Here is a 19,673-nt window from a genome sequence, read left to right on the forward strand (position 1 = left end):
GATGGCGGCAAGGAGTCCCGTTTTTCTCTACTGGTTTTACCGGTTTAAATTTACAACGCTTAAAACCGAAACGCTTCTTTGATGTGTCTAGATCCAGCCTAGCTTTTCAGGGAAAGGGTGGTTCAATTATTCGTATTAGAAAGCACCTGGAAAATTGTTAAATACATACCACCAGTCAATGTTTCTCTTGCTGCTTGATTCATGTAGTATTTTAATTCTGACACTAGGGAGTCAATGGACACTTGGCTCAGCAGGGATGAGGAATCTTGGGGCCATATGTGGTCCTCCGGGACCCTCTATCTGGCCTTTGGGAACAGGTTTGAGTCTTGTAAGACCTGCTCCCTTCCTTGCAGGTTTTCTTCACCTGGCCTGGGAGGGCAGGGCCCTGACTGACTCCAGCTACAAAAACTGAGGTTTCTGAACACAAACTTGGGCTGGGGTTTTTTGTTTTTTTGTTTGAGGGGTTTGTTGCTGTTGGTTTGGCGTATCTTTATTTCATATGCTGTTGTGATTTATGTTCAGTTTGGTTTTGTATTTTTAATGTTTTATTTATTGTTTACGACTACTTTTGTAGTTACGTATTTTTTTCATGTTGCAAGCCACCTTGAGCATGGTTTGAACTGTGGAAAAACTATGTAGGTGGCATGGGTGTAGCCAAGATTTATGTTGGGGGGCAGATTCTCAGTTTGTTATGCATATTGTATTGTTTTACTTGATTTAGGGAGGCAGCTGCCACCCCTCTTGCCAGCCCTACTAGAGTGGCTTTTTTTGCCTGGCTGAATTGTGTATTGGAACTCTGATAATGCCTCTTGTTTGCCTGGAGAATAGAGAGGGACGCCTGCAATGTGTGAAGAAACTAGCCTACTATACAAAAGGTAAAATTCACATCCATTGCTCTGCCCACTTTGCCTCTGGCCTCATCCATGACTGCCATGTAGCTCCCAGAGGTTTGCGCAGAAGAGATGTAGCCCACAGGCTGGAAAAGGTTCTCCGGCTCTGTCTGGACTAGAGCCTGGAGATGACCAAGGGGTCATCTCCAACTCCCCAAGAGTTGGCCTACACTATTTTTTCCTTCCTTCCACCTCTGCTAAGTCTTCTGCTTTTCTTCCTCACTTGTCAATAGCACAGCCCACTCTCAGTTCTTCCAGCTCAAAAATCTCCTTTGCCCACTCTCCCCCCTTCTTGGAATTGCTAAATCTTATGGCAGCACTTGCAGCCCTGCCAGCATAAGGCTTCTTCATTAACTTCTGCTCACTTCCTTGTGATGCCTTGGAGACACACTGGAAGCGCAGACTAACCTTCCTCACATTTCATTCACAAGATAATCCACAGTTTTGTTAATGGCCATCCTATTAGCGAACAAAAACAGAGAAACAAATACCACATTAATTGAGAGCGGTATACAGACGCTGTCAAGCACAGCCCTGGAAGCAGCTTCCTCTAGTGGGCATGAGGTTTTGTTGCTTGTCATTTTCTTTCAAAACTAAAAACCCTTCAGTACCTTTCCCCCCTACACTTTGATCATTAACAAACAGTGTTTTCTCCCTCCGGCTATGAACAGAGTTAAATTAAATCCTTGCCTCAGGAAAGGCAGACTTCTTGGTTTTGCGTCATACAACAGGCATGGAAGTGAAATCAAAACACTTGTGCTTTGTTGAAGTGGTCATAACTGGGAGTTTGCTACGTGCCAGTAAATTGTTCGTGTGCAACAACACAGACTGGGGAATGGCATTGCAGAGGTTTTCCCACCTTAATTTTTCCTTAGTTACTTTACCCAGAAGCATTAAGTGTCTGCATCTCTTGTTTCTCTCTGCAGCTTCTCTCTTATCAGTGTAAAATACAGTTTCGTTTCTTACTAAGTTTGGCTGAAGGATTTGGCTTTTTCGACCTAGGTATGTCTCATAGTTTTTATGGCACCCGTCTCAAAGGGATGCTCAGGGCAGCTTCCAAGCACATTAAAAATGTCAATAATTGAAACATCAATAATAAAAAGGAGAAAACCTACAGTTACCATATTTTTTGCTGTATAAGACCCACTTTTTCCCTCCTAAAAAGTAAGGGGAAACGTGTGTGCGTCTTATGGAGCGAATGCAGGCTGCACAGCTATCCCAGAAGCCAGAAGAGCAAGAGGGATTGCTGCTTTCACAGCACAGCGATCCCTCTTGCTGTTCTGGCTTCTGAGATTCAGAATATTTTTTTTCTTGTTTTCCTCCTCCAAAAACTAGGTGCGTCTTGTGGTCTGGTGCGTCTTACAGAGCGAAAAATACGGTACTTAAAAAGAAGAAGTCCCTATGGACATCCCTAGCTATCAAATGTTTGTGTGAATAGCAATGGCTTACACTATTTGCAAAAGGTGAAAGGTTCAGACATAGATGGGCTTTTACTAAGAGGAAATGTCACAACCAGAGAAGATGAACTCAGAGAGAGTCAGTCAGCCTGTTGCAGGTAAAAACGGCACATTCAGCCTAACATCCCCACGATATCATAAAGGCCTCGTAGGTTTAGATGGGAAGAGGCACCACCACAAATTGTGCCCAGAAATATATTGGCTGAAAGTGCAGATACTGGAGTACTGCTGGTCAGCTCTACTGCAGCTAAGCTTTGGAACATATTCATGACATTCCCCACATTCAGTTCACACTTAAGGCCCAAGCACAGATTCAGAATCGAGACCTAAGCCTGGCATAGAGACAAGAAGATAGAACACTCGATGTAATTTTCAAACCAATGACCCCACTTAACAAATACATGCATACATTGAACCAGAACAGAGTGCCAAAGCACCCCACAGGAAAGAGATTACAAACATTTAACTATAAGCACCTTCTGTGTTCTTCCTGCCAGGTACGAACAGAGCCCCTGCAAGGCAGTCCCATGGATTTGAGTTGTTTTAGTTCAAATGACTTGAGTGTCTACACTGCCCTTATTTTTACTATGTATTTTGTGTTTTTTATATTATAATTTTATGTTGTGAACAGTATACAAATTTAAAATAAATACATAAATAGATGGATAAGGGCCAGCTTAGCCTAGCGTTTACTTCGAATCTATCTTTGCAGAATCACTAATTGCTTAACGGCAGTTCAATACTCCGCGGGCGCTGTCTGGCTTTTAATAAATAAATAAATAGGTGGATAACTTTGGGCACAGCACAACTAAATTGGCTAAAATTCAAGCGTTCCCACTTATGAGCCTACCCTATATGTACCTACTCAGTAGCAAGTGTCACTGAGTTCAGTAAGGCTTATTCCCAACTAAGTGAATATAGGATTACAGCCTCAGATGTATAAGTGTTTGCACAGAAACAGGCACAAGAAAGCTCCCATTGCATGTAGAGAGAATAATTGTAGCTGTAGAACCATTTTTACACAGAACTACCTGATCACTACAACATCTTATCCATTCAATTCCATTTGCCTCCACAGGCTAAGGTCTGGGACATTCTGGATGTGATCAAAAGTGATCAAACTATACCACATTGGGATGACTTTTCAATGTCAAAATGGTTATGTTAAGCTATCCTGAGTGACAGTGTAATGCACATGTCAAAATATAATTAAAATCTGGAAGGCCCATGAGGACTTTCTCAAGCCCCTTTAATGAGCTTGGTTATAGTAACTGTAATAATTGTCTTATTTAAAGCAGGTGTGTATCTCAGGTTGAAAGTGATGGCTGGGAGTGATTTTCCAAGGCCATCTTATTCTATTGTGGTGGCAGGGAAAGCCTCATACAGGAGCTGTAGGCAGAGGGGCAAGTTATATGAACAAAGCCTCTGAAAGAGAACTTTTATGGCACGTAGCTGCTACCAGCTACCCAAGGGTGAATTATTAGCATTTGATGTTGCAAGTCTTGTCATTGGCATAATAATGCAAATATCTTGACAATGCTGTTTGCTGTCACCGTGTAGCCTTCAGTCCTATCTCCCAAAAGAAAGACTTTAAATGAACTGAATCTTCCCCAGCCTTCCTCTTCACTGTGCGCCCTGAGTAGGCAGGGGCTTAGATCCGACAGGTGACTGGACTTCACAAACACCAGGTCTACCACACATGGACATTGGTTTGAAAACACCCTGCAGACAACATTTGAAAAACTGTCCTATTCCCTTTTTTTGTTCCCGACAGTCTCAAAATCCAGGATTTTCAGTCTGATCTCTCCCCCTGCTTTTAGCTTGTCAGTCCATGATACAAAGTAGGTCACAGTATATGTTTTATCAGAAAAAGGAAGGAGACCACACAGACAGTCTGTATGAGCACAGATCTCTGTTTAGGGAGTGCTCCGCAGAAATCCTTGTAAGCATAGTGTCCTATGTTTCATAGGAAAGTGTGTAATCCGAGAGAATTATCCATCTGATGCAGAGATTCTTTACTATACGTGGCCACCTTTAGATAGGTAAGCAATCAGTGCTACAATCACTCCAACATACACTCCTGTGCCAATGGTGATAGAGAGCGCAGCAAGGAATAGTGCTCGCCGGGAAGCAGAACTTGCCAGGTGAAAGTCCCCCTTGGAGATAGCCTTACTCGTCTGGAAACAAACAATAAATACATTATTTGTATCAATGGACAGTAGCCTCAAAGGCTAATAATATCAGCTGTTTTCCAGTGAAAAGAGAATGCTTTTGTCTTCCTCAAAACTGCGTGTTAATGTATAATAATAATAATGATAATAATGATGATGATGATTAATAATAATAATAATAATAATAATAATAATAATAATAATAATAATTTATTATTTATGCCCTGCCCATCTGACTGGGTTTCCCCAACCACTTTGGACAGCTTCCAACAGAAGGTTAAAAATACATTAAAACATCAGTTGTTTCAACCTTTTCAACCTTTTCCCATCTTCGCCGGATCAAGCAGTTGGTCCCTTACCTTTCCCGCCCCGACCTGGCTACAGTGATCCATGCGACGGACATCTCCAGGCTTGACTACTGTAATTCGCTCTACGCGGGGCTGCCCTTGAAGCTGTCCCAGAAACTCCAGCGGGTACAGAATGCTGCAGCGAGGCTCCTCACGGGGTCTCTGCCATGGGAGCATATTCACCCGGTGCTTTTCAAGCTGCACTGGCTCCCGGTGGAGTACAGGGTCAGATTTAAGGTGCTGCTTTTGACCTTTAAAGCCCTTCACGGCCTAGGACCCTTGTACCTACGGGACCGCCTCTCCTGGTATGCCCCACGGAGAGCCTGAAGGTCCATAAATGCCAACACCCTAGTGGTCCTGGGCCCTAAGGAGGTTAGATTGGCTTCAACCAGAGCCAGGGCCTTTTCAACACTGGCTCCAGCCTGGTGGAACGCTCTGCCTCATGAGACCACGGCCCTACAGGATCTGATTTCTTTCCGCAGGGCCTGTAAGACAGAGTTGTTCCGCCTGGCCTTTGGCTTGGAGCCAATTTGATTCCCTCCCTCTCTTTCTTTTCCTTCTCTTCCTGCGAGGAGGCTACATTTTAATATTTTAATGTTTCAATATTTTAATGTTGTATTTTAATTTTGTTTTTTAGTTGAATTCATTCAACTTGTTTTTATTATTGCTTGTAAGCTGCTCTGAGCCCGGCCTTGGCTGGGGATGGCAGGGTATAAATTAAAAAATTATTATTATTATTATTATTATTATTATTATTATTATTAAAACTTCCCTAAACAGGGCTGCCTTCAGATGTCTTCTAAATGTCATATAGTTGTTTATTTCTTTGACATCTGATGGGAGGGCATTCCACAGGCCAGGCGCCACTACCAAAAAGACCCTCTGCCTGGCTCCCTGTAACTTTGCTTCTTACAGGGAGGGAATTGCCAGAAGGCCCTTGACGCTGGACCTCAGTGTCTGGGCTGAACAATGGGGGTGGAGACGCTCCTTCAGGTATACTGGGCAAAGGCCATTTAGGGCTTTAAAGGTCAGCACCAACACTTTGAATTGTGCTCAGAAACGTACTGGGAAACAATGCAGATCTCTCAGGACCGGTGTTATATAGTCTCGGCACCCACTCCCAGTCACCAGTCTAGCTGCTGCATTCTGGATTAATTGCAGTTTCCGGGTCACCTTCAAAGGTAGCCCCGCGTAGAGCGCATTGCAGTAGTCCAAGCGGGAGATAACTAGAGCATGCACCACTCTGGCGAGACAGTTTGCAGGCAGGTAGGGTCTCAGCCTGCGTACCAGATGGAGCTGGTAGACAGCTGCCCTGGACACAGAATTGACCTGTGCCTCCATGGACAGCTGTGAGTCCAAAATGACTCCCGGCTGCACACCTGGTTCTTCAGGGGTACAGTTGCCCCATTCAGGACCATGGAGTCCCCCACACCCACCTGCCCCCTGTCCCTCCAAAACAGTACTTCTGTCTTGTCAGGATTCAACCTCAACCCATTAGCTGCCATCCAGCCTCCAACCGTGTAATGTAATGTAATGTAAATATTATATTACAGCAATTTGTTCAATGAGAGTCATGGCTGGTGGTTTTAATTATTACATGTAAACCACCCAGGGAACATTCATTATTGGGTGGTCAATACATGCATGTGAACTTTCAGAGGCATCTGGTTAGCCACCGCTGAGGGGGAAAAAGATGCATAATGTTCTATTTTAGTCTGATCCAGTGTGTTTATGTTTGTCCATCCCTTCAGTGACTGCATTATGTTGCTTCTTCTGGATATTTCCTTGGAGATAAGCTGACCCAAATTCACTGAGCTAGTCAGTGAGAACAAAGAACACTTCGTTAGCTCATTGCTTGTTATAGGTTTTTCCTTTTCTTCACAATTTAGTATCTCTGAGGCCGTGTCCACACAGGATTCTCCAGAACCAAATTTGTGTTAACCAAATCTATACTGTGCCTACAGGGGACAATGTCAATAGGGGACTTCCCCATGCCAGCTCTACGGCTACCTTTACCAGGAATCTTCTCCTGAGCTAAAATGCTGAACCAAGAGTGGAAGAGGGTGTTGTTGTTTTTTAGTTTTGTAAATGTGCCCTTCAGTTTCTATTTTGCATAGCTCAGGTGTCAAGAGCCTTTGAGTCTAAGGACCTGCCTCTGTTTCCCACAGTTTTCATGGGGAGAGGGTTGCCTTCACTCTGTTCCTCCTCTTTGCTCTCCAGTCTCCTAGGCACCCCAAGCACCATTGAGGAATCTGCTTTAGCCTTCGCACGTTTGCCTTTAAAGATTCCAAGGTTTGAATACTTTCAGGCAATCCCCATATCTCTCTACATCCCCTTGTGCCTTCCAAGTTCGGAGGGGGCCACATGATACATCTCTGTCGCCATGGTGCTACTTGCCTTGCTGCTCCCACCTGTCAATCTTACTTTCTGTTGCTCCAGTTGCTATGGCAACAAGAGTAGGAGCTCTTTAGCACTTGGTGCAGAACACTGGGCAGGCTGCTGCATCATTTGCCATAGATTGCCTGCGTTGCTTTGGAGCTCCAGTCCACCATAGCCCTCAGCACCTTCCAGTATGCATGATGGTTTCCTCCTGGGGGAGGTTGTGCTCACGACCCCAACATCACAGTTCTATAGAATCATGCCCCTCCTTGACTCACAAGGGGCTAATTCACAAGCTCCTACAACCAGTTATCGTCGTCCCTTCAAAGTGTGGTCCTGTTTGCGTTTAATCCTACCTGTTATCTTACTGCTTAATTTCCGAGCTGCATAAAAGCTTTCAAAAGGACCACATAATTCCCTAAAGCTTAATGCTTTTGTGCTGCTGGCAAGCAAGGATTCATCCCTCTTCAAAACATTTCTCCCCAACAATTCTAATACTTCTGCTTGCTCGCTTACTACGAAATTCCTTATTGTCTTGAGTTGAGAGCAATTATTTGTTATTCTTCTTCTTTTCCTATAATTAACAGTGCTACTATTAAGAATTCTTCCTCTCTTTGCTAGTGTTGTCAGGCTTTCTTAATTGGCTTTTGTTTTTGGGGTGGTTCCACCAAATTTTGGAATTCCTTCTCTAAACACATGATGAAACTGGTATCTTCTTTGACCTCTCTGTTTTGGGTAACAGACAAAAATCCCTTTTCTCTTATGCCTTAAATGGCTTTTAAGATTTGTGGCACTTTTTTGCTTTTCATGATTTTGATGTTTTGATTCAGGGATAATAACCAATGCGGTGCCTATGAAGGATGGCCTGACCCAACCACGTAGGGTAGCTCACTAGCTCACAGGTGACCCATCCTACATCTTTCTCTCCCGGCTACTTATTTGCCACCTGGGGTAAGGGGTGCAAAATACCTACTACCTTTGGTGGCTGTTTTGGGAGTAAGGGGACTGCCAGCAGAAATCCATCTCCTACCTGGCAATTTTAGCCCATCATCCCTCCTGCACTCCCAGGAACTTTAGATCAGTAGCATAGTCCAGTCTCAGTAACATGGGGGGAAAGATAGGCATTGAGTGTTTCCGGAATACAGTGTAGCTCAGAAATCCAATTAAGCAGTTTATTATGGAAGAGTATTTAAAAAGGAGGGACAGTGGGGAAACAGAGAGTATGCACAGTACTGGCCTAGATGATCCTATCCTAAGCGAGCGAACATAGCAAACCTTACTCTTATGGTTATCATTCAAGTTGGTAGCTTCAGGAGCTGGTTGTGGGATAAGGGACAAAGGAATGTTAGCAATATGCTACTTTCAAGGGCTCTTGACCCAGGTGGGTTGTGATTGACAGATGGCTCCCAGCAGCTAATCAGAGACTACAGTAGCCAAGAAGGTTAAAAGTTGGGAGATGGGGTTGCGATAGTGTCAGTTCCTGCCACAGTGGTCTTTCTATCCTACCAGATCTGTCCTCAGCTTCTGCAGTGGACTGGGGATGTGAGGGAGGTCTAGAGAACTTGAGTATCATAAGGGAACAGGTATGGGCAAGGCATAACTTTGCCACAGTGACCTCCAGCAGTTGTTGAGCTACTGCTGTCATCTTTCGCCATACTGGCTGGGGCTGATGTAAGCTGGAGCCCAGTAAGATCTAGAAGGCACCCTATTTTAATTCATTTTACCCGCTAGCTTTTTAGCTGTGTTATTTTCTCCTGCTGTTTTTATTGTTTTTATTGATTTTTTAAAAAAATAATAAAAAAGTTTTAATTTTGTATTGTAAGCTGCCTTGAAGCTAGATGTGGTAAGATGGTGGTAGAAATCCTATAAGTAAAATAAAAGTGAGCTGTAAATGAGTCTTTATTGAAACACACAAATAATATTTTATTCACATCTTGCTCATTCTGAATCTGACTTCTGTTGGGTGAGTTTGATTACAATTTAGCGCAACAGAGGTCAGTAGAGAACCACTGGTATAATCATGTAATGGACAGTCTTCTAAAGTACTTCCTCTACAGTGGAGACAGGGATACCTGTAGCCAAACAGATACTTGTGGACTCCAACTTCTAAGAACCCCAGCTAGCATCGCCAATGTTCAGAGATAATGGGAGTCTAGCAACATCTTACGAGGGCCACAGGTTTCTTAGTGCTCTCTACAGAGACGACTTACAGTATTAGGAAAATGTAGTTGATGTAATCAATTTGGATCTCAGCCAAGCAAAGGAATTTTACTGCTTAAACTGGAAAGGATGGGTGAGAAAGGGGAATCAGACAAAGAGTTGTGCTGAATGTGAAGGGCAAGCGTTCAGTCTGGAGGGATAGGGAAGGCCCATGGCATTTGCTTTGCATGCAGAAAGTCAATCCCTGGCATCTCCAAGAAGGGCTGGGGGAAAGGAAATTCTGGTGAGCCACTGTTAGTAAAGGTAGGGACCCCTGGATGGTTAAGTCCAGTCAAAGGTGACTATGGGGTTGCACCGTTCATCTCGCTTTCAGGCTGAGGGAGCTGGTGTTTGTCCACAGACAGCTTTCCGGGTCATGTGGCCAGCATGACTAAACCACTTCTGGCACAATGGAACACCATGATGGAAACCAGAGTGCACGGAAATGCTGTTTACCTTCCCACCAGAGCAGTACCTATTTATCTACTTGCACTGGTGTGCTTTTGAACTGCTAGGTTGGCAGGAGCTGGGACAGAGCAACAGGAGCTCACCCCGTTGCAGGGATTTGAACCACCAACCTTCCGATTGGCAAGCCCAAGAGGCTCAGTGGTTTAGACCACAGTGCCACCCGCGTCCCTCAGTAAAGGTGATACTGAGCTAGATGCACCAATGGTCTGAATTGGTATAGGGCAGCTTCCTGACAAGTGAACTTCCTCTGCAGTCACTATTGGGAGACACATTCCCTATTCATTATGGATCCTGAGGAGAAGAACAGGAGGTTACTAGTGAAATTTGTGAATGAGGCCAAGCTCAGAAGCATTGTCAGAGCAGGGAAGAATTGGGTAATGATGTAGGATGAAAAAGAATAATAGAATTGCCATTCAATTCATGAATACAAAGTTTGGGGACAATATTTTTGTTTATTTAAGCAGTTGTATATCCTGCCCATCTATTGTAGTGAGTATAGCTAGGGTGGCTACATTGTCGGCTTTGAGACTTGAAAGGAGAGAGGAAGAAAGACTTTGAATGTTGGATAATCATAATGTGATTTACAAGCTATTTTTTTGGATGTGTTTGGCAGGTTTCTTTCCATTTCTTGACTAAATACAGGGAAAATTTGATATCATGGTGTAAATCACTGGTGAGGTTGTATTTGAAATATGGTGTAGCGGTAAATTTTGAAGAACAGCAGCTCATTATGACTGTCTTTACAGCAGGGATAGGAAGTTTGTGGCCCTCCATATGTTATTTAACTGCAGCTCCCATCATCCCTGTTCACTGGCCATGTTAGCTGGGGCTGATGGGAGTTGGAGTCCAGCAATTTCTGGAGGGCCACAGGTTCCCCACCACTGCCCCATACTAACAAGGCTGTGTGCTTCTGCAGGTTCCTAGCTAGATGTAAGACAAGATAACCCATCTTACTATTCTCTGTAGCATGACTGCAATTCCATGCATAGTTACTTAGAAATAAGCTCCAATGAACTCACTGATGCTTGTTTCTGACCATAGCGATTCAGCTTGTAAAACACAATGAGCTTTAATAACTTGTAAAACACACTGAGACAGCTGAAGTGCAGCATTTAGCTTTTAATTAGAAAATCTTGCAAGGAAATTATACCACTTAAACCATTGGTATGAAATAGGAACACCATCAAAGAAAATGAAATAATTTTAGAGCTTCTGCATGATTATTCTCTGACTTCCTTACTGCTAAGTTGTCAAAGACAAATGTAAAACTTGAAAGGCTCATCATCACCTCATTCTCCTCCTAGAGCAAGGAAAGTCGACCAATTACCCTGGCACTCCGGGAGATGATGTCATTGCTCCTGCTCTGAAATAAGGCCCAGAGCTGTGCCCTTGCCAGAACACCACTGCTGCTGACAAGTTTTCACTGACCATGTTGAAGACCCTTGGCCATCTGTTACATAGCTTTGTCATTCTGTGGCTGGAGTGATGTAGCAGAGGATTGATATATGGCCAAAAATAATGCTTAAGGAATAGCATTTTGTGTGTGTGCCGGGAACAGTGAAAATAAATTCTCCTGAGATGGTGGCTGTTAAATGTGCTTGGCTGTATGTGGAGTTCTCTGTCTGCCCTGCTCCCTTCCTGCTTGTAATGTTCTCCATCCCTCTCTCCATTCGGATATGTGATTGAAGTTTAGGTTTACCTTCTGAGTAGACTGTAGTTTGCTGGAATATACTTTATTTACGTTACTCTGACAATTTGTCAGACGGCAGGCCATAAAATGCAGAAACATGTGTTTCATTTACAAGGAGAGCAGTCAGAAGCAAAAGGAGAGTGGGCTCCTGTAACCTTTAACAGCTAGAAGAGGGATGATCAGCAGAGATCTGTTTGTGATGATGCCATAGTGCAGCAAGGCTGCTGAAGTGGGTGTTCTTTGTAACGCCTGTGCTGGAAGATCTGCACTATCTACCACTACAGTACTAGGGCAACTTTAAGGTTTTGCTATGGGTATATAAAGCCCTGAGCAATGGGCTATTTCTGGGAATACCATATCTTGCCTGGCCAATTTAATACTTGGGGGAGACACTCTTTACTAGTGCTGTATGCTGTATGCTCTTCAAGTTTGCTCCTCACTAAAAACAGGGCCTTTAGTGTGGTGGCACCTACCCTTTGGAATGTGCTTCCAGGGAGCATCAGGTAAGCACCTACAGTATTGACATTAAGGCACTTGTTTCAAACTCTTCTGTTCACCTTTCCTTTAGAGGTGATCCAGCTTCGTTGATGTATTAATGTTATCTAGAGATTTGTGATGTCTTTTAAGCACATAAGAGCCTGCTAGATTAGCCCAGTGCCTCATTTAGTCCAGTATCTTGTTCTCACAGTGGCCTTTATGAATGTAGTTTCATGATTGATTTTATGTTGCTTACTACCATGATTTTTTTTTTAAATGTTGACAGTATAGAAAATTTAGCCTATGAATAAAAGTGGAAAGGCTGTACTTGCCAAAAACTCTTTTTTGCACAGCTATTCAATGTACAGTCATACCTCGTGTTGCGTCTGCTTCATGTTGTGTCTTTTCCCGTTACATCCCGCGGCAACCTGGAAGTACCGCAATGGGTTACTTCCGGGTTTCGCCGCTCGCGCATGCGCAGAAAAGCTAAATCGCACTTCGCGCATGCGCACCAAATTACACCGCACACCTGTGCAGACACAGCGCTTCGAGTTGCGGGCATTTCATGTTATGGATGGGCCTCTGGAACGGATCCTGTCCGTAACACGAGGTACCACTGTACAACAGTCCGATCCATCTTTCCTTCTGGATAGTTCAGTTTCTTTTTCTTACAGGTTGGGAATAGCATTGCTTACAGTTACCTTGTGAGGTTTCAGTGTTGCTTTAAAGAACAGTTGATCCTATTAGGAGCTATCAGTTGAGTCCCACGTGACTTTCACACACAAAGCCACGCACTCCCATAATTCACACTTGAAATGTGTTGCAATGCAGAGAGCAAATCCTGTTGGCTTCATGACAACATGGACGCTGCTGCTTTGCCATGTGATGAGGATCCAAGCACTGTTTTGAGCCTGATACAAGAACAGCCCTATCATTTGATAGAATGAGGACAGATTTGGGGGTAGTATTAAAGGGGGAGGTGAGGGATGAATGGTGGCAAAAATTTCCCTGTGGTGGAAATTTTTAGTAAAATATGGAGTGACATTTGCATATTTTCCATCAAGCACCGACATGTTTTTGGTTGGCATTAGGTAGCTACACCGCCCCCCCCCCACATCCCAGCAACTTCCCAGATAATTTCATGTTAGCAGAGGTCCTAGTTGTGTGGGACTGCAATATACTTGGCACAGTAGTGAATCCAGCCCTGACAGGCCTTTTACAAAATAATTCCCTAAGACAAGAAGAACACAGTACATAGCAGGAAACATCAGCACACGCAAATTCTTACCCCTTGAGAAAAGTAGAAAGCAGCAATTCCCAGAGGCCAGAAACAACAGAGCATTGAAAAAATTGCCAAGCCCAGGTGGTCTCGTGGGGGAAGCATCAGAAAATGATCTTCACTCTCGCTGTCACTGGAGGAGTCACTCTGGAAAGCAAATCAAGGCAATGGCACACTGTAAGTCTGACCCACAGAGTATTCAGCAGCAGCAGAACATGTAACCAATTTACACTACACATGTTTGATGTTGCTGCTGTGACAACACTTTCTCTCCTGATATACAGCAGCAGGCAGATGAACTTCATGGGGCAGGAAGCGCTGTGATGGGAGTGTCGGCGGGACGAGTCCATCACACATTCAAGCGATACAGAGTCAGCCTCTATGATCTAGGATGTTTATCTGCCAAGGAACAGCGGCTAATATGAATGATCTTTTGGGAACTGGATGTCCAACAGAGATGATATACAGGGCACCACCTCAATCATCACCATACTTCCCCGTCTTCAGACTGAAAATACTTGATGTCTATTAGGCAGCAGATGTACTGCTTAGTATGCTGATTGAGAATAATCTTCTTGGCTTCAGTCCACAAACCATTTAATCTGGAGTGGTCTGGCAGGTATTTCATAGACCTCAGTAGGACTTCAGTGAGACTATTGGGAGTAAGAAACTTGTGGTTTTCAGCAGTCTATGCATTACTGGCATTCTTATATATGTCTATATGTATCTTGTCTTACAACATGCTTATCCTAAAACACAACTTCAAAAAAATCTGCAACTGACAAATGCACTTGGAAATCTAAACAAATAATCCATACAAACATAATTGAGCTGGATAAATAAGATGGATGGTTAAATAGGAACCCTAGAGGAAGCTGGTATCCTCATTATGCCAGCTCAACAAAGATGTCCTCAAATCACTTGTTTCAGAAGGGACCCTTAATTCTAATGGGCTTTTCCAGGGTAAGACTATTGAGAATTTGAATCTGTCACATTCCCTGAATGACTATGGGAATTACTAAGATTGACAATTAAGTCTGGCTGTGTCAATCCTGCAAATGGAAATTACTGGTGCTTCAACTACCCAGCTATGAATCAAAAGAATAATGGAATATGTAGGCACGGGGTCCTCAACCTTTTTGGGCCCGGAAGCAAAATTGGAGGTTTAAGAAACTATTGTGGATGCCACAAAATACCCCATTCCAAAACATTTATCCTCCCCAACTCACCCCGCCCCCACGGAACAGTATCTAACTGACTCATACCATCAGAGCAAGGATTTCCACAAGTGCAACTGAATTCCCCACTTCTCCTCTCCTGTGGACTCCCTAAATCTGTTCTGGGTTTCCTCCAAAACCTCTGGAGCAGATTTGGGAAGGGTACCATACAAGGCATGCGTGCGTGCGGGAGGGGGGGCAGTTCCATTGCACAAATGGAAATCCTTGCACTGATAAAAACAAGTTAGAAGAACATCATCCAAAGAAAGAAAGCTACACCCCCTAGAAAAAAAAAAACAGGCAACCCCCCGACCACCATCCCAACACCCCATTTAAAAGAAACAGTAAAAAATGGGAGTGGCAAGGTGCCTTGATGGGTGCTAAGGGGTGTGTGTCTGAGGGTGCTACTGTGTCCACCAGCACCATGTTGAGGGCCCCAGATTTAGACTGACAAGTTGACATAGAGAAGTTCTGAGATTAAAGGATGGTTGGATTCATGGCTATATTACCAAATTGCCATAGAAAGGATACAGTTACTATTGATACTACCAGGGAGATCCCCAGTATTATTATTATTATTATTATTATTATTATTATTATTATTAATAATAATAATTATTATTTATATCCCGCCCTCCCCAGCCGAAGCCGGGCTCAGGGCGGCTAGCAACACTAAAATAGTGCAACATTCTAAAAACATTAAGAATGGGAGACAAGTCTTGAATACCTTTTAGATTATTTCTGAAAAACTGAAACACCAAGACTTGTCAATTTAAATCAATGGCGATACTGGCATATACTTATAGCAAAATGGAATAAACATCTGATTTTTGTGTGTCCTATCCCTTCTGGAGCTACTTCCTGATAATGTCGGAGGCGATGCCTCAACAAGAGGCATCTCTCCCGATAAAGAAAGCCGTTCCCAAGTGCCACCTTGGGACCAGATGATAAAGAATTGCAACTGTTTGATTTGTACTATACTGCCAGTTGCCGTTGCTTTATAGCTCAATCCCAAGCTTATTCACTTGGAAGAAAGTTCCATTCATTTTAATGGAAGTTGCTTTCAAGTTAAGTGTGCTTAAGGACACTTTCGTTATTAAATAACTCAGTGTGAAATAGTAACCCAGAAAGCTGCAATATAATAATAACAGTGATGATGCTGGAAGTGATGATAATAATAACAGAAACCGTGTTAGAAGCCCCCACTCACTGCTGTCAGCTCCAACCCTTGATGCGAAGCAATAGGCGTCCTACTGATTTCTCTCTTCCCTGACCGAAAGCTGCTTCTGCCAACGTCGTCTTGATATAATATTTCTAGGACATCTATCGCCACCATGGCATTTAAGTAGCATTTTTCACCCTCCTACTCTTCCTCTCGTTAAGTATTTTACAGTCTTCCCTCACTCCCCACTCTCTCATTTGACCTTCTTCTTTTCAGCTCTACTTTCACATATTCTCTCCTTCTTAACAGTTTCACACAGGAGAAGAAGGGCGGGGGGAAGGCTTTGCAGAGTTTATATAATAAACCACATCTTCTCCAGCCACTCGGACATGGGGCAAAATCCTAACAGAAATCACTGCATGGAAATAGATTATCATTTTTCTTTCAAGCTAAATTCTCAGCTCACTAGCTGGGGATTTGGGATTTCCATGGAAAATTATTTTTCTTGAGTGCCAGTGAAACAGGGCCGTTTTTCATCTTTAGCAATGTCCCTCGCTTGCATTAGGACTAAAATTGATAAATTGTGAGCTAAAATGGATTAGAAATTCTGGATGTGAGCCTAAAACAAGCTTATTAAAATAATTCATTCTAACTGCACACCTCTCTATAATTATTTCTAGTCGTATTATTCTTAATGTATTATATTATGGTGGAAAACCCTTTTTCTTTTGAGAGGGGCATTCTCTTTGGGGTAATCTGTCAGGGGCTGCATGGCAACTCTGGGTGCAGCTGAAGTCAGTGATGTGTGGGCCCAGAACCAAAAGAAGGTGTGGTTCCCCCCTTTCTCATCTTGCCAGGAGGTCTGAACTGATCGCTTGCAGAGGGTTTTTGAAATCAGGCTGAGGGCCACCTAAACTTAGGCTGAGGCCTAAGACCACAGTTGCTCACCCCTGCATTAAACCCTCAGGCTTAATTCCTCAGAAATAAGGGAAGCTGTCTCTCAGGTGTGAGAAGTTCCCATGCAACATTTACCTCAGTTCTTCTTACTATAATGTACATACATCACAATTATTATATTTTCTATATTTACTTCTCTGTCCTAAGCATGGTTACTCAGAAATAAGTCCCAAGATAGGTTCACAGCCTCCAAAATTTACCTCATATTCTTGCAATTCCTCCTCTTCCACTTCATAGGACACTGTCTGGATTTTGATGTCATTTTCCATCAGGGACCTCCCTTGGGTTTCTTGCACATCAGAGGCCTCAGCAGGATACTCTCTGTTTCCCATGAAGGCTGTCTCACAACTCTCACCTTTGTTGTCCTTGACTTTGACACTGGTCTCATCCTTCACCAGGATGAAATTTGGGCCGTACAATGCTTCAACAGCCAGCTGAAGAGAACTGGCATCCAGCAGTTGGTGAGTCCTCGCATTACCAGAATTTTGGAAGATATAGGAGTACAGTTTACCCTGGCAACGGTGGCCAGGATAATCCTGGTGGTAACTGTAACTGCCATGAAGGTGTCCATTGTTCTTGGCCAACAGGGGATTCTGGAGTTCACTCACACTTTCCATTTTGCTGAAAGCTCAGTGCGAGGTGCTTCTAAGACAGATGGATGACAGAGAACAAACAACCCTGAAGAACAAACGAAAGAAAAAGGAGGCAGAATTAGGGGGCACATAAAATATAGAAACTCGTTAAGTCAGGTATGGGGAGACTGTGGTCCTCCAGCTGTTGTTGGAGTCCCATTAGTCCCAGCCAACATCTCTAGTGGTCAGGGATAATGGGCGCTGTATACCAACAACATCTGGAGGGCAACAGGCTTCCCATCCCTGGAGTAAGTGGTTCAAGAGCAATAACTGTGTAATGTTAACTAGCATTGGGGCATGTCTATGTTGATGGAAATACTGGGATTGAACTCATATAAGATAAATTCCAGCATGCACCTTGACTCAGAGAACCTAAACTATAGTACTTTGAGGGAAAGTTGATGGAGATCTTTTTCAGATGTGTGCTGAAATTTTGGGAGATTTTGCAGTCAAACCTTTCAGTGCACATCTAACCCATTCATTAGGAAATGAAGGGATTAAGGACCACAGAGATGTAAATTTCTAGAGAAGGCATGGCTAGGTCACAGCCCCTCACCCTCAGGGAGGGAGGGAGGGAGGTTTGTTTCTCCTTCCTTCCTTCCTTCCCTCCCCTCTCTCCTCTGTGAACCATGTAACTGAGAAGATGTCTGAGGCTGGGGTTTCAGTTTGAGACTATGTGTTTGAGGCCAACTTCTGTATTTTGTAACCAAGAATGCCTTACCTGTGTTGTTTCTGCTGTAGCACTGAATGATGCATGAGTGAGACTTCTGATTACTGTAAGTAAAGCATTTAAACTTACTTAAGGTTGTAGTCCATCCATTCTGGGAGGGGTAGAGGAGGGGAGAACACAGTTGTGAGTGCTTAATACTGGGAGACCTAAAGGTCTTAACAATCTATATCTATGTGAAAATCTGAAAAGTTGGCTGTTAAAATGCTGTAGCGGAAAATGAAATCTGCAATGTACTGTACTGAAACCATCAAAGTACTAAAGATCTGGACTGTGTGCTATATAGCACTTGGATAATTGGGCAATCAGAAAATCAGAAGAGCTCAGTGATGAGAAACAGGAGCTCACTATGGACATGCCCTGTTTTTGATGGTAAATGAAAGCATTTGGCTGTGCTACTGTCCACGAATTCATGTACATCTCTCCACAGCCTGCCAAAATATGGCTTGAAACGGCCTTTATTTGAGTCTTCTTGTCAAGAATCATTGTGGCAGGTAGTAAGATCAGACTATGAACCATGCGATAAGATGAGAAGGTCAAAGCCATCATGACGGTTAGCATGTGTTGAGCGCTGCCCTTTCTCCTTGGCAGCTTGAGAAAGGGAAGGAGAATCTGATGTAAATGCGCAGTGTATTCTTCATGCTGGGTCATAACTTCCTGGAGAACTACAGTGAATAACAGATGGCCCTGGCATAGACCTGAGGTTGGCATCCCCTGCAGAAACCCTCCTTGCATTATAAACAAGCAGGACATGCTGCGAATTACAACCCTTTCATTTGTGAGTGATGCCAGTAAATGTAATATATTTTGCATGCTAAAAACCACCACACAAAACTGCAGCAAGAGTTCTGAAGCTCGCAAGGTGAGAGTGGAAAATGAGAATGAAAAAAGAAAAACTGAAGGCTGCTTGCTATGGAAGTACTATCACTCTTATGGGATCTTGTCTATGCAGTTATATTTTTATATCTAGTGCCTAGGAAGCTGCCATACTGAGTAAGACCATTGGGTCCATCTAGCTCAGTATTGTCCACACTGATTGGCAGCACCTGTCCAGGACTGCAGACAGGGTTCTCTCCTGGCTCCATCCAGAGATGCCAGGGATTGATCACCACTTACTAACAGTGCAGATGTGTTACAGAAAACCAACAGCGCCCCTTATTTACTCCCACTTTGGGCCTGTGCTCACTCAAACCACTGTATCACATACCATCATGTAACATCATGCAATCCTCAGGGGGTGCAGTGGGTCAGTGCGAACAGCCAGGGCCGTCTTTAGCAGATGCGGCACCGGGGTGCAAATATCTGCCCAGTGCCCCCAAATTACCATGGATAGTGTTGGGGTGGCCGTAACTGCGCACTGCTAGCTATGGGGGGGGGGCACAACTCTCCCCCATGCCACTGCGGGAGAGCAATTCTCACAGAGGGTTGGGAGTGAAATTGCGCCCCTCTCAAGCCTCCGCGGGAGGAGAGCGATCCCCGCAGAGGCTTGGGAGGAAAGCTGCACGCCTGCCAGCCTTATGGTTGGCGTGGCACAGCTGGCGGGCATGCAGGGAAAGGGGAGGCCACCAGCAAAGCTGCGCAGCTCCCCCACTCGCTGGGGCACTCCTGAGAGGTTGGAGCC

At 43.9% G+C, this 19,673-nt stretch overlaps 1 protein-coding gene across 2 annotated transcripts in view; it reads right to left on the reverse strand.

Annotated features, from left to right (window-relative positions):
- Positions 1-2,365: 2,365 nt before the first annotated feature.
- SYNDIG1L (synapse differentiation inducing 1 like) overlaps positions 2,366-19,673 on the reverse strand; it is a 94,467-nt gene continuing 77,159 nt past the window's right edge. For both annotated transcript variants that reach the window (XM_083620482.1, XM_083620481.1), the window contains exons 2-4: positions 16,894-17,371; positions 13,367-13,504; positions 2,366-4,524 (exon numbers count right to left, since the gene is read on the reverse strand). In XM_083620482.1, the coding sequence (XP_083476608.1) occupies positions 4,366-4,524; positions 13,367-13,504; positions 16,894-17,310 (714 nt within the window). In that variant the 5' untranslated portion in view covers positions 17,311-17,371 and the 3' untranslated portion in view covers positions 2,366-4,365. The remainder of the gene's footprint in view (positions 4,525-13,366; positions 13,505-16,893; positions 17,372-19,673) is intronic.

The sequence above is a fragment of the Podarcis filfolensis genome (genome assembly GCF_964270895.1).
Source record: "Podarcis filfolensis genome assembly, chromosome: 1".
Classification (NCBI taxonomy): domain Eukaryota; kingdom Metazoa; phylum Chordata; class Lepidosauria; order Squamata; family Lacertidae; genus Podarcis; species Podarcis filfolensis.